Source organism: Daktulosphaira vitifoliae, unplaced genomic scaffold, assembly GCF_025091365.1.
Source record: "Daktulosphaira vitifoliae isolate Bord-2020 unplaced genomic scaffold, ASM2509136v1 Scaffold_2, whole genome shotgun sequence".
Lineage (NCBI taxonomy): Eukaryota > Metazoa > Arthropoda > Insecta > Hemiptera > Phylloxeridae > Daktulosphaira > Daktulosphaira vitifoliae.
Window position 1 is genome coordinate 38852401 of NW_026099573.1, and position 24274 is coordinate 38876674.

The 24274-nt window shown below is 26.2% G+C and overlaps 3 protein-coding genes across 7 annotated transcripts in view; 2 read left to right on the top strand and 1 right to left on the bottom strand.

The window, feature by feature from the left end:
* Window positions 1–5841, bottom strand: part of LOC126899479 (uncharacterized) — a 22562-nt gene extending 16721 nt beyond the window's left edge. For all 3 annotated transcript variants that reach the window (XR_007702603.1, XM_050674440.1, XM_050674441.1), the window contains exons 1-2: window positions 5387–5841; window positions 3972–4259 (exon numbers count right to left, since the gene is read on the bottom strand). Coding sequence is in view for 2 of the 3 variants with exons in the window: in XM_050674440.1 (XP_050530397.1) it covers window positions 3972–4259; window positions 5387–5705 (607 nt within the window). In the remaining variant the exon portion in view is untranslated. The remainder of the gene's footprint in view (window positions 1–3971; window positions 4260–5386) is intronic.
* Window positions 5842–6172: 331 nt separating this feature from the next.
* LOC126899489 (actin-related protein 2/3 complex subunit 5-B) lies at window positions 6173–8216 on the top strand. Its single transcript, XM_050674460.1, has 3 exons — window positions 6173–6448; window positions 6966–7038; window positions 7313–8216. The coding sequence occupies exons 1-3, from the start codon at window positions 6306–6308 to the stop codon at window positions 7550–7552; spliced, it is 456 nt and encodes a 151-aa protein (XP_050530417.1). The 5' UTR covers window positions 6173–6305; the 3' UTR covers window positions 7553–8216.
* Window positions 8217–11678: 3462 nt separating this feature from the next.
* On the top strand, window positions 11679–21922 carry LOC126899484 (protein O-mannosyltransferase 1). Of its 3 annotated transcripts, none has more exons than XM_050674451.1 (14): window positions 11679–11984; window positions 12608–12891; window positions 13496–13620; window positions 14162–14338; window positions 14430–14598; window positions 14670–14922; window positions 15315–15497; window positions 15777–15950; window positions 16345–16458; window positions 16949–17102; window positions 17207–17430; window positions 18484–18610; window positions 18737–18909; window positions 20413–21922. In XM_050674451.1, the coding sequence occupies exons 1-14, from the start codon at window positions 11952–11954 to the stop codon at window positions 20590–20592; spliced, it is 2370 nt and encodes a 789-aa protein (XP_050530408.1). In that variant the 5' UTR covers window positions 11679–11951; the 3' UTR covers window positions 20593–21922. The 3 variants fall into 3 exon arrangements, with proteins under 3 accessions (XP_050530408.1, XP_050530407.1, XP_050530409.1); XM_050674450.1 differs by having other exon boundaries at window positions 11682–12346; XM_050674452.1 differs by having other exon boundaries at window positions 11684–12346; window positions 18737–18955; window positions 20415–20564.
* Window positions 21923–24274: the final 2352 nt, after the last annotated feature.

Consider the following 24274-nt stretch of genomic DNA (forward strand, 5'->3'; position numbering starts at 1 on the left):
ATACGTCAAAAGATCACAAATCGTATCTAGTCGAAGACATTACCCTTAAAAATTGAAAAAAATTCCCTCGTTCCCCGTAAAAGGGGGAAACCTCCAAAAAAATTACAAATTTAAAAATCGCTAATTTTCGAAATTTTTTCAATTTTTTTTACTTAAAAGTGCCATAACTTTTTCAAAAATAAACATATCAATATAATTCTTTTTTATATAGATGCATAATATCATTACCTTTCATTTGGTATATTTTTTTCATAAATTTAACCCTTAACCTGGCCACATGGGGGGATTTAAAATGACAACTTTTTCACAAAAAATTAATTTTTTTAACTTAAATTTTGAAAATGTTCCGGAAGGTCTGACACTTTTATATATATCTTAAATTAAAGCTAATGTAATATGCTTTATCATGAAAAAAAAAAATTTCGGACTTTATCTTATCTTCATGGTGAAAATGGCTACCGAATGCTATTTTTGTGTGAAAATTTTCGATTTTGTATTTTCCATTTTTAACTTTATTATGCTATAACTTTTTGAAAAATGTATGAATCATTACAATTTTTTTATGAGAAGTAGTATTTATATAGATCTTTCATTCGACATACTGTTTTTTTAAATCGGACCATTTCCCTAAATACAGGGGGGATTCAAAACATAAAAATGCATATAGAAAGTAGAACTTTTTCAACGTAACTTTTGAAAGTGTTCCGGAAGGTCTGACACTTTTATATATATCTTAAATTAAAGCTAATGTAATATACTTTATAATGGTAAAAAAAAATTTCGGACTTTATTTTATCTTCATGGTGAAAACAGACATTAAACTTAATAAAAAAAATACGATTTTTGTAAAAAAATTCTTTTTTATATTTTTAACTTTATAATGCTATAACTTCTCGAAAGATGTATGGATCAATATAATTCTTTTTTTTGTAGATGCATGATGTCTTTACCTATCATTTGGTATATTTTTTTTATAAATCTGACTTTTTACCTGCCTACAGGGGGGGATTCAAAATGACAACTTTTTCACAAAAAATTGACTTTTTCAACTTAAATTTTGAAAGTGTTCCGGAAAGTCTGACACTTTTATATATATCTTAAATTAAAGCTAATGTAATATACTTTATCATGGAAAAAAAAAATTTCGGACTTTATTTTATCTTCAAGGTGAAAATGGCTACCAAATGCTATTATTGTGTGAAAATTCTCAATTTTATTTTTTACATTTTTAACATTATAATGCTATAACTTATTGAAAAGTGTATTGATCAATATAATTTTTTTATGGGAAATACTATTTTCTAATAATCTCTTTTTTATTCGACATACTTTGTCTTAATCAGGATATTAATAAGGAACTAGCAGTTTATGAAGCTTTTGGAATAATCCACCAATTTTTTAAAATTAAACACTATCTAAAGATTTGCATCGAAGCGTTTTTTTTTGATAGTGATTTTAATCACTGTCAGATATCATTATACTTGATCCAACTATGCCACGTAACCACTGTGCCGCGACCCCCCTGTGCTGGGTTTTTTTAAAAATGAACATATCAATATAATTTTTTTTTTTTATAGATGTCTTTACTTATCATTTGGTATATTATTTTTATAAATTTAACCCTTTACTAGCCACAGGCGGGGTTTCAAAATGACAACTTTTTCACAAAAAATTAACTTTTTCAACTTAACTTTTGAAAGTGTTCCGGAAATACTAAAACTTTTATATATATCTTAAATTAAAGCTTATGTAATATACTTTAATATGGAAAAAAAAAAATTCGAAATATATTTTGTTTTCACGATGAAAATGTCTTCCGTGTGCTATTTTTGTGTTAAAATTTTCGATTTTGAAATTTTATTTTATTTTAAAATACCTTACAAAAGTTTTTGAGTGAGAAAAAAATTTTTAAATCGTTTATTTTTATCTAATTTTTAATTCTTTAACTTCAGTTATTAAATATCAATTTCATACTACTTTGAATTGCTTTAATAGATATTTATTCACAAATTATACTTATAAATTAACTACTAATTAGAAATAATGATAGAAATTTAATAATTATTGAAAAAAAAAAAAATGTATTTTTTTTATTTAGTGTTCCAATTATTTTGTATAAATTTATAGATATTGTGTACAAAAGATAAAAAAATTTAGTGAACAATTTTATCCATTTAATAATTTAAAAGTTTATAATAATAATAAGCTCTGCACAGTAATTTCAAACTTTTTTGTTTTATCAAAGCATATTGGCTAATAATAAAACACTTTCTATAATATATGAGACTCTAAAAAATCTATGCCATATATCGACAACATCACTTAAAAAGGGGCAATATAAATGACAGAAATATCTACAAATAAGACGTTACAAAAATTATGAAACGATGCACTAAACTATAACAAGCTTTAAATATAAAAATCTTTTCATAAATGCTACTTGCTACTACACCATTCTGGCTGATTTTTGCCTTATTTCAAAAATGTATGATATATTTTTAAAATACAACATATCAGCATCGAATGTTTAAAATACTCAAATTCCGTAATAATACTAGGAAATCACCCCTTGAAAAAACATCCGGAGAAGAAAATAATAAAATAATAAGTCAGTTATTTACTAACCAAGGTTTAGCTAATTAATTGTAAATAATATTTATTGAATATTTATTCACATAACATCATAAAAATAACTATAATTCATAAATTGTAAAAATAAAATAAAATAATAACCATTATAGTGGTCAAAGTTTTTTGAAAAACAAAATAAAAAAAATAGTTTTGAACATAATATTGAAGAATAGTTAAAATGTTAATTTATCATCAAATTATGTTTTAGTTATTTAGAATATTATTAGTAATATCATGTGCAGTATATTTAACTCGTCGTAGAGTTCATGTCCGGAGCGATAGCTTCAGATCCGAGATTGAAGCTGAACTGTCGACTTAGCATGTTTTCTATGTTTTTTGGTAATTTTTTTTGTTGTTGTTGTTGTTTTTTTTTTTTTTTTTTTTGTCATAATCGCTGTTTTTGTTGTTATCGTTGACGTTATTGTTTTTGTTTTGATTTTCGTTAAATATAAAAAAAATTATTTGTTTTCGACGGCGGAGTACAGAAAACAGCGAAATGCAATTTCGAAAATGAGTAAATTATGTAATTGTACTATTTTTCTATTAACACGTTGACGACGGTGGGTGTTACCGGTGATACTCAGACTAATTTTTAAGACTATGGACAGACTATTAAAAACGGTTCTCGTCGTCAACGTGTTAAAATTTATAGTTTAAAAATCTAATATTTAAAGTATAAACTTAATATTTTAGTCACTAAAGCACACTAATAAATTAATAATACAAAGAGTTTACAATAAAAAAAATTGTCAAGCTGTTCTCCTGAAACGACAAAAAAGTATACATTATCAAGCTTTTCTAACCCGATTCTTTACATCATTTTTTCTTTAACTTGATTCTTTCTCTATCATTTTACTATTGTATCTATTCATTATAAAGTGGTTATCGGTATGTTAAGGATTTTTCACTTCATAACGATTTTCGAACATAATCTTTTAAAGTAGTAGATAATTCCAATTACTAACAGTATGTGGTAATAATTAAATAATATCAATCTAAATGAGATAAAACTCATACAAATTTGAATTTTTTGCCAATTTTTAAAAAAATAAAGAAAAAAAGTGTTCAAAAATTAATGCTCTCGATGAGATTCGCTCCATACCTCAAACGCAAGAGCCTCGCGCGTTACATTTCGGAAATTATTCACTGCAATTTAAAGACAATAAAAAAGACAATTTAAGGCGGTTCAAATTTTTATAATTGTTTTTCTCGATTTGGAGGAGCGCTGGTAAAAAATAAACACATTATAGTAAAATTAATACCTTTTCAGTTTTGCATCAAAACTAATTAATTATAACGATAAAAATCTGAAATTAATCAAGAATTACTAGAACACTAACCGTAAAGTTTTTGAATGGTATTACACATAGAAACATGTAATGGATAATCGTTGCTTTTCATATTGCGACAATAACCAGTTAATTCTTTCGGGGGCATTAGAGTGTTCTGTTTTGTCATACGGAATACTCTGTTAGTTGCCAGTGCAAAGTTTTCAACTCTTATTTCATATTCCCCGTCAAAATCATTGAAATCAATTGCAAAATGCGTTTTTAGTGGCTCCCCCGGTCTCACTTTTGTCCTATAATAGACACTCCAATTTTTTGGATACTTTTTTTGAGGCTCCGAACCTGAAAATATAATAAAAATAAAGTAATTTAATAGTATTTGCTTATAAAGTGTACGAAATTTCGTATTCAACTTATGACTTCGAAGTGATTAGTTTGATAGCGAAGAATGTACGGTGTCTAAAAAACAGGGGCATCATTTTAATTTTATTTTTATTATGCATAAATATCAAAGAGGCCACAGTGTAAATATATTGGGTAATGAGATTGATGGAGAAAATCATACAAAACTGTAGGGAGGAAAAATGATTATATAGAATTTAATTAAGCAAATGTATACTCGGTTTATCAAAAATGACGCCTCAGTTTATACGTTTTTTCAATTAAAATTATGCTGTTGAAGAAATTTGGATCTAAAATTTTTGTTTATATTACGCTTATGTTTTTAACTTAATACATAAAAGAAAAAATATGTATTGTTTAATTAAATTATTTTTTATTTGGATTGATTTACTCAAAATTATGATTGATCACAAAAGTCCTTTAAATTGCAACATCCATGTTATGCTTACCTCAGTAACTGTTTCATGGATGGAGTAGACAAAAAAAAAAGGACATAATGTTAAAATATTTTTTCTGATGAGAAACTGTAGTAAGAAAAAGTTCCTATGTATACATAGTAAATTAAAAGTATTATATGATAAAACTCGTTTTAAATTTAAAAATTATTCTAATAAACAATTTTTTTTATAAAACTAGGTGGTAATTTGAAAGTATTTAGTGCAGAATAGGATTAAATACTAATTAAAAGTAGGCTATTATAATTTTTTTGAAAAAATAAAAAAAATATTTGTTAATGTAATTTATGTACCTTTTGTATAATTGTTCGGGCGTGATTATTTATCACTAAAAGATATTAAATAAATTTAATATAAGACGTTAAGTTCAAAAATTGATATGCTTTAATTCTTATATACGTGAGCGGTGCGCTGTACAAAGTTATTACTCTATTATAAAAACTAACAACTGTACGGCCGCCAAACAAGATGAGGTTACACAACAATGACGACACTTATTGTATAGGCATAAATAATAATTATATGGTACAAATGATATTTGTCACTATGAAACTCTTTTTAGTCACTATCGGACGTATAACTGTAAATACTACAAAATTGATGGTATTTTACCGTTTGAATTTTCACAAAAATCGCCATAATAACCATCCAGACAATCACACGATAGCCGTCCCATTATCGACGTACAATTACTACCATTTTGGCACTTTCCCCTGTCTTTATCGCAGGCGTTCAAGTAGGACTCACATTCGCGACCGCTGAATCGACCTTTCGTTAAGGCATTACAGTCACAGCCCAAATTTTTTCCTGATTTTCCCCAGTTATTACAACCCGCGTCGTTGCAATCTGATCCACAAAACTTAAGTTTCGCCATTGACCGTGCAATTGACCACAACATTAAACAGCAACATGTTAAGTACAAAAACGACATTTTCGATTTTAAAAAACTTGTTGATTTCACACAGCGACAACCAAAATTTAGCTTTAATTTATTGTTATTTCAACAATATGATACAATTACATTCTAATAATCATTATAAATCAACAATATTAAATTTATTAAAATAAAAAAGTTAATATTGAATATTAAAAAAATATATATTATTTTGTTGCCATCACTATATTTCCTGTGTATTGTAATAATGTTTTTGTAGAAGAAAAATATCTATAATTCAGTGTTATGACTCAACGGAATAAATTATCATTATTAGCAGGTTAAAAGCATAGGTCTACGGTAAAAAATAACATGAAAAAATTGCATTTCCGGTATAGATGACGTTTGGGATATTTGTACAAAAAACGATTTTACAGTAAGTAGTATTGACTATTCGTATAAATCACGTCGAGGCAAATCGTAAGAAACCCGTTTTTGCGTACGATCTCGAATGTACGCTGGCCGTTATCAAAACAGTCGTCTGCCGATAAAACGACTGACTTGATATTTTAACTGAGTAGTGCGTTGGTCTCACCTGCTTACAAAATTATTCGTGTGAACATCTTTTTTTAGTATTTATTATTCCCGGATTTTAAAATGTCTTCAAACACCAGAAGTTCAGCTTTTCGTAAAATTGACGTAGATCAATTCAATGAAAATTTTAAAGATGACGAGCAAACAGAATTTCAGTCTCCAACATCTATACCTGATGAGGCGGAAATCACTAAATTAATTAATCAGTATCCTTTTTTAAACTTATATTGTGTTGGAGTAATGATTAGGAATTACTTATATCATTTTATATATCTTGTTTGTGTAAGTTGATGCAAATTCATGCCATATTTTATGCAATGAAAAAATATTGGCATATTTTAATTATCTGTCAACAAGAAAGTAATTTTTAATCTTTAAATTTGAACTTATTTTTTAATTTTTGAAAATTTTAGTGCTTCTGAATGTTTTTCTGTTTAAGAAATATCTAATGTTAATTTTAGAATTATTACATTTTTTACCATGTAGTATTAGTTCTTGTAAATAATGCAGTATTTTCAGTAGCTAATTATTACTACTTGATTCATAATTATTGGATTTTTTTGTGTTATTTAATTTTTAATTAAATATAAATAATGCATATACATTAATAGATTAATTCTTAGATCAATCATTGCCTATTATTAATTTGTTTGTTATTTTAATTAGAAAATAATTGTCTTAGCAATGGTATTATTTTTTTGTTTCCTTATATAATTTATACAGAGGAAATCTCGCTGAAGCTTTAAAATCTGCATTGAAAAATGCTCCTTTAGGTTCTAAGAATCAACAATTAAAGGTTTGTAAAAATAAATCTAATCTAAATTAATATTATCTTAGAGATAAAAATTTTATAAAATTTTGTAAATCAGTTTTTCCTTTTTGATTAATCCCTATAATAATTTATTAACAATATAACTTTGAAAACGATAAAAAATTCACAAAAAAACTATCATATCAATATAGATATAAGAAATGTAAAAAAAATTAAATATTTGAAAGACAATACTAAGATATGTTTTTCTTTTTTTAATTTATAATTATATTTTTCAATATATTTTATTTATTTGAAGGACAATGCATTGAATGTAGTCATGAAAGTTTTATTGGGTACTAAAGTATCCCAAATTGATGAAGTTGTAGCCCAATTGGATATTGATACAATTGATATTTTGATGAAGTATATTTATAAAGGTTTTGAAAAATCTACAGAAAAGAAAAGCAGCCATTTACTTATGTGGCATGAAAAAGCTTATGCTCTTGGTGGTGCTGGAAGTATAATTCGAGTGTTAACAGAACGAAAAAGAGTGTAATCCATATTATATATTTATCTGGGCAAATATTTATTTTATGGTCTCCTTGGAAAATCAAACAATATTTCCATTTGAAATCAAACTTATTTAATAACCCATAACTTCATCTAGAATCATTGTTAAAAACTCTTAAACATTTTGTAATTCTGTCTAACTAAATTTTATTAATCATGTTTAATATTTCAAAATATTAATTTATATTTTATCTGGTAGCATTAAACAATGGCGACTGAAATAATTTGATGCTTTCTAAGTATTATTAATAAGTCTAATATATTATGATAATTTGTTCAAATTAACCATAAACGATTTTAATTTTTCAAACAGATGTCCAATATAATAAATAAAGTTGTTAATTTATATCCCCTCAATGATTAAAAGTTGATGCCTGATCATGTTTTAGAAAAAGTTTTATTTAAGTTGTGAGTATTATTACAAATTGTTTTTACTTAAAGAAATTATAGTGTTAATATTATGATTTCATAAGTTTATAAAGTATAATTGAAGCATTTATATTGTAACATAAACATTTAGAATTACGATTATTCTAAGTTAAGATAATTGATGAAAAAAAATTGCCATTCTAGACTTGGACTTACAATTTTATTGAGATTCAACGAGTGAGTTGTAAACCTATTTTTATAATAAATGTATTAAAATTTAATTTGGCATTTTTTTAAATTCTTATTTTATTTTTTAAATTATATTTATATGATATAACTCATTAAAAATTATAAATATAAATAGTAAAAAATAACAACATTTTTAACTTTGAAAATTTTTAGATTTTTAGCAACATTATCAAGTCTTTACAAAACAATGAATTATTCTTACAAATCTTTTTTTTTTTTCATAGAAAATAAATCATATTTATAGTACATTACAGCATTTTGAAGTATTAAAAAATAATAATTTGCCGAGTTCATAGCATAGAAATGTGTTCATATTGCTTTGCTATATAAAATAATTTGAGTGTACCAAGTCAAAAAAATATTTTATGTTTAATATTTAAATTATTATTTTTTACATTTATTTTAATTATATATATATATATATNAACAACTTGGGAAAAATAAACCCCGCGCGAGTAAACAAAATTCTGTAGAGGATAAATTTTCGGCACAGAAACATTTCAAGTATTTTTTAGCTAAAAGATGAAGATACAGATTACGTTCTATTAGCTAAATTTTTACTGTTTGATTCCACTTCGGAACCTAGTTGTTGATAATAACAACGTTTCAAATCATTTTCATATCAATTCTTCAGTTAAGATTTAATCTGTCTAATATTAATTCTTGTAAGTATCCAAAAATAAACGATTGAATTAATCGTTTTTTACTAACATTATGATATTAATTACCGTTGTTAATATCATCAAACGATAATGTATTAACTAATTGATAATCAATCATTTTTTATATATTCTATATATCGAAAATACCTTTAGCTCTATTATTATTTAGTAGATAATATCTACTAATAATATTTTTCTTTCATTATTAACCATGTTACTAATTGCATTATTAGGTAGGGGTTTATTTGTTTGTTGCCTCTCTCAAGGAAAATTTTAACTGAAAAGTCATGGAATTTTAAAGTTAAAAATTGTGGTAACCAAGAAATTATAAATTCATAAGTAGCTAAATAAGTGTATCTTCAAATATCGATGAAAGTGTGATCTCAGCCGTTTTTCAGTAAGTTGAAGTGTAATTTATCACTAGTTTAATCTACTGTGTAAAGAATTTAAATTGAGCTTATATCTACTTTAAATCACTCTACTGACAACTGAAAATACATAGGCCACTTGTCGATAGCTTTTGTACAAAAGTAATAATATTATTTACAATCTCACTATTGGTATTAACACTTATGAAATTGTAAATGTGTTGAATTCTAAATACTACCAGGTATACTCCTAATTAATTTCCGGTTTTTTTCGATAGACGGCGTTCTATGTTTTGTGTCGCTGTTGGTCACACATACCTGTCATTTTGTTTAGTTGTTATCGAGTGTCTAGACTTGCGTTGACATTTCCGCAAAAGATTCTTCCAGTAAGTTTTTATTACGCGTCAAAAATGTCAGCGTATTTACCGAATTTTGAGCATATGCGCCATGCATTGCTTTTTATGTTCAATCAAGGAAAAAAGTGTCCGAGAGCCACTGTGCGCTTGTGGAAGTTTATGGCGATTGTGCATTAACACTTCGAACATGTGAAACGTGGTTTCGACAATTCAAAAATGGAGATTTGACCTGAACGACGCCGCACGCTCTTGCAAGCGAAAAACGTATGATGACGCCGAATTGCAAGCATTATTGGATGAAGACAACACGCAGCCACAACGACAGCTTGCAGATACGTTGGGAGTTCAACAGCAAGAAATTTCCAAACGTCTGCGAGCCATGGGGAAAATTCTGAAGTGTGGAAAGTGGGTGCCGCATGAACTGACCGAGAGACAATTGCGGAATCGAAAAGTGACGTGTGAAATGCTGCTTCAACGGTACAAAAGCAAGTCATTTTTGCATCGTATTGTTACTGGCGATGAAAAGTGGATTTTCTTGGAGAACCCTAAACGTAACAAATCGTGGGTGAGTCCAGGTGAAGCATCGACATCGACAGCACGTCCAAATCGTTACGGTCGGAAGGTCATGCTGTGTGTGTGGTGGGACCAGGCCGGTGTGATCTACTTTGAACTGCTGAAACCTGGCGAAACTGTGAACGCCGTTCGCTACTAACAACAAATGAAAGATTTGAGCCGAGTGATTGCGGAAAACCGGACAGAATATCATGAAAGACTGAAGAAAGTGATTTTGCTCCATGACAATGCACCATCTCATAAGTCGAAAGTCGTTCGCAACACGCTGGAAAAACTCAAGTGAGAAGTGCTTGACCATGCGGCTTACTCACCAGACCTGGCCCCATCCGACTACCACCTTTTTGCCTCGTTGGGCCATGCACTTTCTGAGCAGCGCTTCGACTCGTACGAAAATTTGCGGAAATGGCTCACCGAGTGGTTCACCTCCAAAGACAGTCAATTCTACTGGCGTGGAATCCACAAATTACCAGAAAGGTGGAAAAAATGTGTAGAAAGCGATGGAAAATATTTTGAATAAAATAACTAATACAGTTCCCTTGAAATTATGTATTTTATTTACAAAAAAAACCGTAAATTAATTAGGAGTACACCTGATACATTAGATGGTTGTAGAGCAAATCGTATAAGCACACAAAAAAGACGAATTACATTAAGTCCTAAGAATATATTAAAGTTAATTCTGACTTTGTATAGATTTAGTGTAAAAATTGTACTGAAATAATAGTTGCACGTGGATTAGCTTATTGATAAAGGTAGCATAAGTTTATAGTGTATAAATGAACAATCATAATCGTCAATAATGATATCAACTGTAAGATGAGAAAATATTTTCTTGTACGATAAACCTTTCAATAGTCCCTTCATCAAAAGAATTTTAAGTAATAAACAATTAAAGTCAAATAGGTCGTCGTAAACAAACTAAGTGGTTGCATAAAACAGCATGTGATCTACATTTTATACAGGCTCATGTGTATATTTTTGTGTAAGCATTGACTATTTTTGTCTTTTAACCCTACATCAAACGTGCTTTTACACACACACATATACATCGAGATCCTTTCATTTTAATCCTTAATATTGTCAATGACCATATTCCTATTCACCCTTATGATAACCTTTGACTTTTTGTTAATTACATTATGATTGTTGTTAAATATTTTTATTTTTATTTTATTAAGGTTATAAATCTAATAGCAGCTCAATATATTTTAGTGAAAATGTATTTAATATCAATTAACAAAAAATGGCTAATCATTTACAAAATGGAATATCTGCTCGCTAATGTTGATTGTTTGAAAATTACTAAATAGAAATTTTTTTTCTGCATTCTTGAAAATTTAATTTCACTTTATAAAATGTAATTAAAATTAGAAATTTTCGGTAGTACATTTGTAAATTAAAAGCAGTTAAGTTTATTTAAACATAGTAGATCATAGCAATCACGATGTTTTTATTTATCTTCAATTTTAAATAAATGTTTTTATAGTAAAGTGTGATACCGAAAAGTAATTTTTTAGTTATATTATTCTTATGAGATAATAGTCTTGTTAAATGAGCAATGATATTGGTTTCCATTTGTAAGATTTGTATAAATATACAGTAGCACAGCAGGTAAAACGACTACAACCCATCGCCGGTTATCAATTGTTTTGTTATGTTTATCAATCATGTTACTTAAATTTCGATAAGAAAATAACGGGACGTCTATACGATTGCTAACAAATCCACTTTGATTTCCTTTTTTCTTATGGCTATACAACAGTATAGAGCGGTCAGGAGTCAGTACCAACATATACGGAGTTGTCGTCATGACGTGTCAGCCGAAATTGCTGGACTATCAAGTCGGTGTCTTGAGTGCTATTTATTCACTCAATAGCTCCCGTCTATTAAGTTATTAGTTCAAAACAAATACTTATTATGTGGTTGTTTTTTACGAATTATAGTTTTTTTTAAAATTAAAGTATTAATCCTACGTTTCAAGTACTATCATAATTTATTCAACAAATTACTTATATTATTTATCAATATTTGTATATAATGAATGAATAATATGTACGTTAATTTTTATAATATATTATGAATTTGCCATTGATCCTTGTCTAAACTACTAAAAATGATGACTATTTTGAATGAAGGCCGACCGTCAAAGATGAAAAATAGAATAAAGCAGCCGTCCAAACATACAAATAAGACTGAAAAACAGGTAATTTTTTATCTGATGATTTCAGTTGTTTGAACTTTGTTTAATTTAATTTAGTATATATATTTTTTGTTGTATATTAATTAATGATTCTGAACTTTATCAATAACTTTCCATCTGGAAATTAAATAACACCTAAAGCTTAATTTTTTTTTTGGTTTAAACACATACCTAATTTACTTTTTTGCTATAATTTACATCAATAGAAAAGTTTTTAAACTGTGATACCACCTAATGTTTTAATTTTTTGTTTTATTATTTTAGAATAGCAAAGCTGAAAAAAATGATTTAAATATAAAACGACTTTCAGACAATGAACAAAAAGATCTAATCATAAAGCAGCAAATTGATGATGAGCTGTTTAGTAAAATAAAATATAATGATAAGTACAAACAAATTATCTGTAAAGAAAAATCAAACGACGAACAAAAACAAGATATTTTTAATAACTTCAAGATAAGCATAGAGATAAATATTTTAGCTGTAGTGTTATTCCTATCGGCAGTATCTTCTAGGTTTTTCAAACTTAATCAACCAAGAAATGTTGTGTAAGTTATAATTGTAAACATATATATTGTAAAAAGTTGAACCTTTTATTATGACGAAAGAACATTTTTATATCTTAGTTATCATCAAAAATAATTGCAAATTTTTTAAATTTCATAGTTTTGAACTGGGTCAGGGGCGTCATTAAAATTTTTTTTTTGTTTTGCATAGATATTGTAGTTTTTGTTAAACAGCGTGAGTCACAAAGATATGATAATCCAATAATGCTAAAAGTACAATTTTCTTAGAAAACATAGCTATTTCCAAATGTTTTTATTATTTTTTTCTAATTGTTGATTAATAAAAAATTTGCTTTTAACATAGTCTTATAAGGTAATAATTATTAAAAAAAATAAATAAACATCAACAAAATGATAATTGGATTAAAAGTTATTGAATTTATCATATGTTTGTGACTCACATTGTATAGGGTAGGTAGTTTCTTATATCATATTTGGATGATCAGACCTGATAGACTGCACCGTAGGGCCCAAAATTTTAAAACAATTTTTGTTATGTGTTGTATATTACGCGACCCAAAAATATGTCTGAACTCAATATTATAGCTAAAATTTTGTGTAATATTAAATAATGTTTGCTTTATAGGTTTGATGAATTACACCATGGAAAGTATGTAAGTTTGTATATGAAAAGAACATTCTTCTTTGATACACACCCTCCCCTAGGCAAGCAACTTATATCTGCTGCTGCATACTTTTGTAACTATGAAGGTAAGTTTATTATAAATGTAAATTATTATATATTAGATTTCCGATTATTTTTTATTAACATTTAAATAAAAAAAAAAAGACCATGAATATAGGTTAAAATTATATAGTATTATATAACAATATTATAAATTTATTATTATAGTAGGGTAATGGCACCAGTAATTTCTATACTAATCAATTTTCAGTAATAGAGCTAATACTTAACAAATGATTTATTAATGTTTTATATAGTATTTTAATGTTTGAATCAACTATTAGACATAATAAGGAAATACAAGCTTACTTTTTAAAACCTCAAAAAAGACTATGACATATCAAATATAAAAATTTGCAGAAGATTGTAAAACTCAATAACTAGTGCTGTTATTCTATAAAAACATATTATTTTTCATAAATTATTAATTTACTGTATTTATACTATAATTAGTTTCTATTTGCAAGTTTTTTAGTTTAGTAATTTAATTAACATTCCATTCTAGGGCACTAAAATTTTGTTCAGTAATTGCATATAAAATTTATTTTCTATGGAATTATTTTCCAGGTGACTATAAGTTTGAAAGAATTGGAAGTGAATTCAGTGAAAATGTTCCTTTATTTGGATTACGTTTTGTACCTGCATTGTGTGGTAGTTTAATAATTCCTGTTGCTTATCAGCTAATGTTGGAATTGGGTTGTCGACATTGGTGTGCAGCTTTGGCTGCATTTCTGTTACTTTGTGGTAATCACTTACTCAGCTTGAAATGGAATTATAGAATTTTATGTTCAATCAAAAATTGAATTAAAAAAATAATTTATTTTTATTTTTTTAGAAAATACATTGTTGACACAATCTAGATTTATTTTAATGGAATCTATGCTGATTTTTTTCACTTTATGTGGTTTATTGTTTGTTTTAAAATACAAAAGATCCAATATGAAATCTTCTACAGCTTTACTGTTCCTAGCATGCGCTTCAATCTTTTTGACTGCGGCTACATGGTAAATAGATCAATTGATGATATCAAGTTATGATCACCTTAGTAAATTTATACTTGGATCTATATTTACAGTGTGAAATATGTTGGGCTCTTTTCTTGGTTTTTAAGTTTTTGGATAATTTGCCGTGACTATTGGGTGAACCATTTGAGTGATAAACGTTTATCAGATTTCACAGTAGCTGCATGTGCTATTTTAAGAGTTTTAATTACCATTACTATTTCTGTGATGGTGTATGTATCTGTGTTTTTTGTTCATCTAATGATTTTAAACAAAGCTGGTCCACATGATAGTGTTATGACTAGTGCATTTCAAGCTAGTCTAGAGGTAATTATTAATTTTAAGTTTCAATATTAAGAACATTTACAACTATATAGATTAAATTAAAAATTAAAATATTCCTCCTGTTTGTTAAATTACGCTAATATATATTAGCAGCTTAGATTAAATGATAATAGCTCAACAAGTAATTTTACATTGAATAAAAATTTAACTTATGAAATTATAATTAGAACAGGGTTTAGTGAAATGGAAATGCAACTTATACAGTTTCTTTGTGCTTAGCACTTTAAAGAACCTCATTAAGTACTAATGAAATAAATTTATTAAATTAAAAATTATCATAAGCTATGTATTAAAAATCTAAAAAAATGTTGATATATTTTAACATTCTAAATTGTAATTTATTTAAACAAATTTCTACTGTCATTTCTCTTTAGGGTGGTCTGGCATCTATCACTAAAGGACAACCTTTGAATGTTGCTCACGGATCCCAAATCACACTGCGACACACTCATGGACGTACATGTTGGCTTCATTCCCACACCCATGTGTATCCAATAAAATATGCAGATAAACGAGGTAGTTCCCATCAACAACAAGTCACTTGCTATACATTCAAGGTACCAAAAACTTTAAGTTAAATGACAACTGAAAATAATTAAAACTCATTTTTTTATATATTACATATAGTAAATTATTCTAAAAATTTATATGAAATTCATAATAAAACAATCAATCCAGTGAGAGCTGAGATTGGATGGTAACAAACACAAAAAAAAAATAATAAAAAAAATTCATCATAGTAAAATTAATACCTTCTAAGTTTTGCATCGAAGCTAAAAAGACATTAATATTTTTTAATTATTTGGTGCTATAAAAGTGATTTAATATTCTTGTAGGATGTTAACAATTGGTGGATTGTCAAAAGACCTGGAAAGAATTCTTTAGCTGTAGAAAATACCAAAGAACCAGATGGTATACAACATGGTGATTTCATTCAGTTAGTTCATGGTATGACTAGTCGTGCTTTAAATTCTCATGATGTAGCAGCACCTGTATCTCCTCAAAACCAGGTTAATAGTACTTACCAATTTTTTCATAAAGTTAATGAAACTCAATCCTTATTAATAAGATCACTTTAATAAAAAAAAAAATCAGTTTTACATCCTTTTATTTTGTGAATTTAACGTGCTGCAGAAGTGCTGGGTCGGGTATTATGGCCAGTTTACACTAGAGACCAGACACCACCGACGAGAAAATCTTGTTGGTACCTTGGGGATTGAACCCGGGTCCCCATATGCCAAAACATACGTTTTTACCCACTAGGACAGTCCAACCCCTAATAAGATCACTTTTGTCTAATTTAAATAACAAATTTTACATAGTTCTAACATATTAATCAAAAGTAGCATTACAATTTATTATTACAAATGTTTGTATTTTAATGATTATCTAAAATAATTTTAGGAAGTATCTTGTTATATAGACTATAATGTATCTATGCCAGCTCAAAATCTATGGAAAGTGGAAATTTTGAATCGTGAACAGTTTGGAAATACTTGGCAAGCCATAAATTCTAGGGTAAATAAATTTAGTTAAAAATGAAATTTGATATGTTTATGCAGATATATTTATTTTTTATATTAAAGTATATTATATATAATGAATAATGTAATGTAATATATATATATGATATAATGAATAATTTTGTATAATTTAATAGTTAATAGTAAAAAGAATTGGTGATTTGTGGCTAGTATTATTTAAAATTAAAAATCTATTTAAAATAATAATTTTAAGTAAAAATATAAAAAAACACAGACACGTATTTTGGGAACAATGGTCCTATTATCAATGCAAAACACATATTCAAAAACTTATGTGTGATTTTTTAGTAATTTTTTGTACGTTTTTGAGTTAAATATAGTTTTATATTTTTTAGTTTTAAACTAATATTTGTAGTATATTTTTAATTTTAAATAATTAAATAAGCTTCTAACTACTTTCCCAATATATTGTTAGTTTTATTATTTATAATACAAAAAACATATAAAAGATAATTTTTTTATAGGTAATGTTGATTCATTTTAACACCTCTCAAGCTTTAAAATTCAGTGGTAGACAGTTGCCAGATTGGGGATTCAATCAACATGAAATTGTTACTGATAAAGTTTTGCATCAAGATGATACAGTATGGAATGTTGAAGAACATCGTTATACTAAAAGTAAATACATTGTAAAATTTATTAGATATTTAAAAGATTTCAATTAAATGAATAATTTAATAGAGGCTAATATAAAAAAAACTGAATTTGATTTTGAAATTTAGGTGAAAATGAAAAAGATCGTGAACGTGAACTAGTGAATGCTGAAATGATTCCAACCAAAGGAACAAAATTGAGTTTATGGGAAAGGTTTTGGGAATTGCAATATAAAATTATCTTTTCATCTCCAGCCACACAAAATATCCATTCACACATGTACAGCAGTGATCCCTTGGAATGGCCTTTAATGGTTCGTGGTGTTGCCTATTGGTTGAGTGAAAATGATAATGTAAGTTCATATCAAATGTAACAAAATGACAAGATATGTGTATATGCCATGTCATTTTTTGTATGAATTGATATTTATTAGATCAATTTTTAATATATAGTAAAAAGAGAAAAACAATTTTGTATATGACCACATATTAAAATTCAAGTATGAAAATTATAATCAAAAATCAAGTTTTTTATTTTAGCTGATTTTTCTTATAGTTAATAATTTTAGGATAAATAAGAAATTATTAAAATATTTCTATTTTAAAATAAAATAAAAATATAATAATAAAAATAGCCGCTAAATTTTTTCTTAAAATAATAAATATTTTGTGAATTTTTTTTTTTAGCTTTTATTAGTTACATATGTATCTCCATTTATCTGTTATGAAACATTTATTATGTTCATCCCTAATGTTGTATAAGGGGGTCAACTTTATTTTTTTAAGTTGAAACATACATATTTAAATAGCTTATAAAATATAAAATTATCTAATTAAAATAATGACTGGTCACTAACNTTATAAAATATAAAATTATCTAATTAAAATAATGACTGGTCACTAACAAATTTGGACCAGTATTTCAGAAGTTATTAATAATTTAATATAAGGATTGGAGGTGTAGAGTATGAGCTGCTATTTTTATCACTAGTCATTTCTTGGCCTCACTCCTCTTTTTGCCTAGGTATAAAAATGTTTCTATTTAAAAAATAAAATTGGCACCCCTAGAAAACATTAGAGATGAACATAATAAATATTTTATAATAGATAAATTGATATATATATATATATATAACTAACAAAAGTAAAAAAAAAATCACAAAATAATTATTATTTTAAGTAAAATTTAGTCGCTAGTATTAAAAGAATCATTTTGTATTTTTCTAGCTTATTACTAAGCTTTTTTTGTCTACTAAGATATGTATTTTATACAAACATAAAATAGTCATTATTATAATTATAGTAATTTAAACTTTCTATTCAATCTAAGAAGGATATATGAAATTTTTTTATTGGTAATAATTATTAGATTACTTTTATTGACAGTACACATTGTGTTATTATAGGGCCAAATACATCTTTTAGGTAATATTGTCATCTGGTATTCATCCACTCTGTGTGTTTTATTTTATTCATTCTTTTTCATATTCTACTTACTACGACAGAGAAGAAAAATTTATGACTTGTCTGAAGGTAATTGTATAAAATGTATAACATAATATTTAGTCACAGTAATAAATTTATATCTATAAAAATTTATTTTATTTTCAACTATGTTTGATTTAATCATTTTAACTATTAATGTAATTTATTTTTTAGACGAATGGGAGCAGTTCAAATATATAGGAGAAGTTTTGATGGTTGGTTATATTATGCATTACCTACCATATTTTTTTATGGACCGTACTTTATTTCTTCATCATTATTTGCCTGCTCTTGTGTTTAAAATATTACTATGTGCAGCTTTTATGCAACATCTTGCCAATATTGTCAGGNACTATGTGCAGCTTTTATGCAACATCTTGCCAATATTGTCAGGTAACTTTTATTCTATTATTTTTTCAGTTTATACTTTCATTAATTAACATTTCTTACAGAAATGTTTAAATGATATTTTTTCAGTTTATACTTTCATTGATTAAAATTTCTTACAGAAATGTTTAAATGATATTTTTTCTATTTAACATTAGACCAAGACTTGCCTGCAAAATAACATTAAAAGCGTTTTAATGCCTACTAATGCTGGACTACTTACCAAACATAGTATTATTGGTCTCCAGTCTAGATCACTTACTGATTAAAATAGCTCATTGACATTTATTTGTAAATGGTCCAAGAATTGTAAAATTTTGCTATTTACTTTATTTTATTGTTTTCAAATTTAATTGAAAATAATTTTTTATAAATTTATTGGCATGATTTTAATTGAGGTGCTTTACAAAGCAGGTTTTGATCAACCTATTCTAAGTAAATTCAAATCATATTAGTATCAAATGATATCTGACAGTGATGTTTGTTTATTTGAAACTATTAAAAAAAAAAAAATCATATATACCCAACTATTATATGATTTATACATTGACTTAAAAGGCTAATTATTCTCAAAAGACAAGACATTGGAACATTGTTCTTTTTTAATCATATATTACATTAAACTTAAATTTAAAGTAATTCAGAATGATGCAAATATTCTGTTACTATGCAAAAAACTACAAAATTAGCCTTTCTGTACTGAAATTTGTATATTTTTTGGCTTTAATGTAACTCATAGAAATCGAGATTTCAAGTAGATTTTCTTTTCTATCTTAAAGTACATTGAATTAGGTTTAATGAAATTAGGGTTTTTGGAATTTTATCTAAAAATTTAAAATAAAAAAATGTTGATATGATTTTTAAACACCTTCCCATTACTTTGGTTAGTAATAAGATTTTTAAAACAAATATGTCATTGTTATGGTTAATGTTGAAAGTATTATGAATAAAAATTTCCATCCAGTTTTCAAAATGTTATTTTAATATAATGTACAAAAATTGAAAATATCAACATTGATTGTTTTATAATGACAATTGATCACATGTGGCTAATATTATTTAAAGTTAAAACTATATAAAAAATATTATTAATTTAAAACTAGTAAAATATTAAACAAAAAAAGTATGTGTTTAGTGTTGATAATGGTAATATTGTTTACGAAATACGTATTCACGATTTTAGAGTATTTCTTTGTAGTTTTTTGAGCTTAATATTTTTAGTTTTAAATTAATAATACTCTTAATATAGTGTTAATTTTAAATTGATTGTTTTATAGCAATTATAACTTTATGGGAAATTTATCTTTATTATTGGGATTGAAGGATATTTTTTAGTAGAATGTCTACAGATACAAAAAAAAAAAACCAGATTAAAACAAATAGTTTCTCAGCAGAGCTAATACATTTTACTGTTCAATTTTCAATTAAAATTTCTTATGTATTTAATGTTATTAACTGTTTTTAGATCTAACATGACTTTGAGGTTTGCATTTCATTTAAGTCTCTGCATGTGGATCTTGTGTGTCATGTATGTTTTCAAAAAATTCATTGTCTTCAGTTATGGGACCAGTCCATTGACAGCTAAAGATGTTTTTAAACTAAGATGGAAAGAAACATGGGATTTCATTGTTCATAAACCTTAAATAATTAGAGAATTTAGTATTACCTATAAAATCGATCTGATATTATAAAAATGTAACATATCATGACACATACTAAGATACATAATAGTACTTACATTACATATAGTTTATTAAAATATTTCTACTTATTGCAATATTACTTAAGATCAACTTACTTATTAAAAATGTATTATATTACTATTATGATCCTATCAATTTCCTTTTTTTTTTAATGTTTTGTTTTTCTCTAAAACTAAAACTAATATACTGTCTAAGAAACATTAAACTTTATCATTTAGTTTTATCTACATTATTTTGTATTTTATTTTTTGCCATTAAGAAGTTTTATATCAATATAACATGCAATTGTTTTATATTATTTTTTTCAATAGTGTAGCAATTTACTCAAATTCTTTGTGTAATTAAAAAACAATTAATAACGTATATTTTGTATTATACAATTAATTGTAAAATATAAATAAAGAAAAAAGGAAATGCTTTATAATAATTTTATACAGAATTTACATTTTTTTTTTTTTTTGAAACATAAAGAAGTTTTGTTAAATTTAAAATAAATCTCAGTGTCTTCTTAATTCTTCATTTTTACTGCCTTAGTTACCTCACAAATATCAATTGATCAAATTTTATTTAAAGTACATTATTAATGATTATAATTTTTTTTATTCACAGTTAAAAAAACTTAAATGTTCAATAATGAACATGTTAAAACTATAATTTCTAACGTGATAATATTTTAATGACTTAACATTTTTATCAGTATTATACTAAGTCTTGATTATTAGTTATTAATTATAAAATTTTACTTAAACTAAATTTATTTTGTTATAAATTTTGTTATTTACTTCATAATGTTAAGTAATTTACAAAAACTGTATTTAGTATAAAATACTATTAATTTTTATATATTTTATTCAGAATTTAATTTTTTTTTAATATTATGTAAGTTCTGAACTAGTGTTACAATTTTTTTACTGTTGTGATTTTTATGAATTTTGATTTTTACAAAAATATTGTTTGTCAATATATAAATGTTGTGTCAGTTGACTCTAAGATAAATAATTTAGATTATGAAATCAATACTTTTATATAATTTTAATTAAATACACAAAAACAAAGATCTAAAATTTGTAAATTATAATTTTATTTATGTCATTAATATTGACTTCATGATCTGGTATATTTTGTATTGTAATCGTAGAAATATTATTTAATGTAATTATATATTAATGATTGTTTCAGCAATATTTATCATACGAACAATTAATTATTACCTCATGTGCAATTTTTATTTTACTTTATATTTTAAAATTATACAGAAATCGTTTTTTAATACTATATTTATTTTCAAAATAGAATTATTTTTCCTTAAGAACTAAAAATTAACTTCTCTCATGCAACTGTTTTAAATGACTTCTTTGAACTTTTTATAAGCCCTTCTATAATTTAATTTTAAACTTATGCAACTGCCTATATTTTTGATAAAAATGGTACTTTTAAAAATATGTTGAGCAAAAACTTCCTTGTCTCTTCAATGTCTGTACTTAACACAAAATATATGCAATAGACTAAAAAGTTTATTAAAAGAAGTGACTTGAGACATAGTCAAAGCTAAAATTAATAATTAAAAGCCGTCAGACATTTATATAGATGGATCTAATTGTTTATCCAGCGGGGTTTTGGGTATGTCCAAGTTAGTGGTTGGAGGGGAAAGTAAATAAGTTCTTATGTACATCCCTCCTTCAAGAAAAAATCTTAAGCACGTCATTAAATTTGGTCATAAAAAGTTTGTCATTATAATATGTATGCTATGCTAAAATTTAAAAACTAGTTTTGACAAATGTAACAAATAAATGAACTGTGTAAAAACATAATTAATCATCATGGTCGTGTGTTTTTCTTAACGGTATACAAGTTACATATTTAAAAGAAAATTATCACAGGAAAAATATCAAAGATAGTACACGATATGATATGATGTATCGAATAACATGATTCACGATGATCTAATGATAAGATATTGCAATATGACAACTTAGCCGCTAGTGAATTGTTTAGTTTATTTTCACCTTTATACTTTAACTTTACTTTATACTTTTGTATACTTTAACACCGTCCATTAGTTCCCGGCGGGCGTGTTAAAATTATTTAAAGAGTTGGCGATATATTTTCAGTCAAAAATAAAATTTTTATTACCAGGATTCTATGAGAATCAACGACGGAAGTTACATCACTATCCATCTTCTTGAATAACGTTGGTGTCCACATGAAAATTACTAGCGAGGCGTTGGACATCTCGAGACACCGGGACATATGATCACATTAGGTCCTTATGAATTCCTGGTACTAGTTTTGATATTTACTGTAAAATAACGATGTGGTTTTAAAATGTTAACTTGTTACCTCATGGTGGCGACATCTGGTACAATTTTTTTAAATTGCAAGTATTCAATAAAGTGGCACGGATATGTAATTTGAATTTCCATTAAGAGATGTCTTATACAAGTGCGTAATGGGCCAGGATGCATAAGTGCATTTATAGTTAACACTTCTAATTTGTCTTGTATGTCTTATAGCCGTAGCCGAAAGTGCTAAATTACGATCGTAATTTAGTCTTTTAAACTAAATGACACTTAGAGATTTTAAAGTGAATTTTGTTTTGGTGAATCTTTTAATTTAATTTAATTTGTTCATTAAATAATAATTTTTTATTTTATCGTGGAAATAAATGTCAATTGATATGTTGAACCTCAAACATTTTTTTTTTAAATTATTTTTATATATATAATAAACTCTAATTTTCTCAGTTAATGGTAAATATTTATTATATGACTAACAAGAGGAGGTCACAGTAATGGGGTCACCGATTTTCATAAAATTTATATAGATCTAATCTATATTGAATACAGAATCAGACGTATTTGGAATTTTTTGCCAATGCCCCCCTAAGTCGAGAAAATTGACTTTGAAAATTTTTAATTAGCTTAAATGGGGTCATTTTTCTTCCGGTTAACAATTTGTGTTATGGTCCAGTCGACAGTACGTAATCCTTAACACGTACAGGCTCGGGAACGAATATCTCTAACCTACTGACGAAATTTTATGCTTTTTTTTTCACTGTTTTCTCTTTGAATTATTAATTTTACGTAATATTTGTTAATTTTAGCTTCGATGCGAAGCTGAGAAGGTATTAATTTTACCATGATGTTTTTTTTTTTTTTTTTATGTCTGTTGCCACTTTTTCTCAGCTCTCACTGAAGATACAAGATTACAAGAAGTTTCGTGAACATAACAAGGTTCCACCCCTAATTTTAAAGAGAACCATAACTTAAAAGTTTAAAAAGCATTATTAGACAAATTTCTTTTTTCCTCTTTCTTTTCTCTTTTTCTTAATATTTTGACCTTTTATAAGGTTCAGAGTCGAACCTTTAATAGGGGAGAGGGTAATGTAAGAACATTTATTACTATGTTCTTACCACTTATATTACACACGTTTTATTTCTATTTATTTAATTCGTAATACATATTAATTAGCATAGAGGGAGATGCTGATGTGACAATTCTACTCGTCTGTAGCCCGGAGCTACTGACGTCGAACTAACAAATACCAGTTGTGTTTGAGTGGCCGTTATAGACATAATTTTCAATATTATTACTTTCGTCTTATTTATATTATTTATAACTT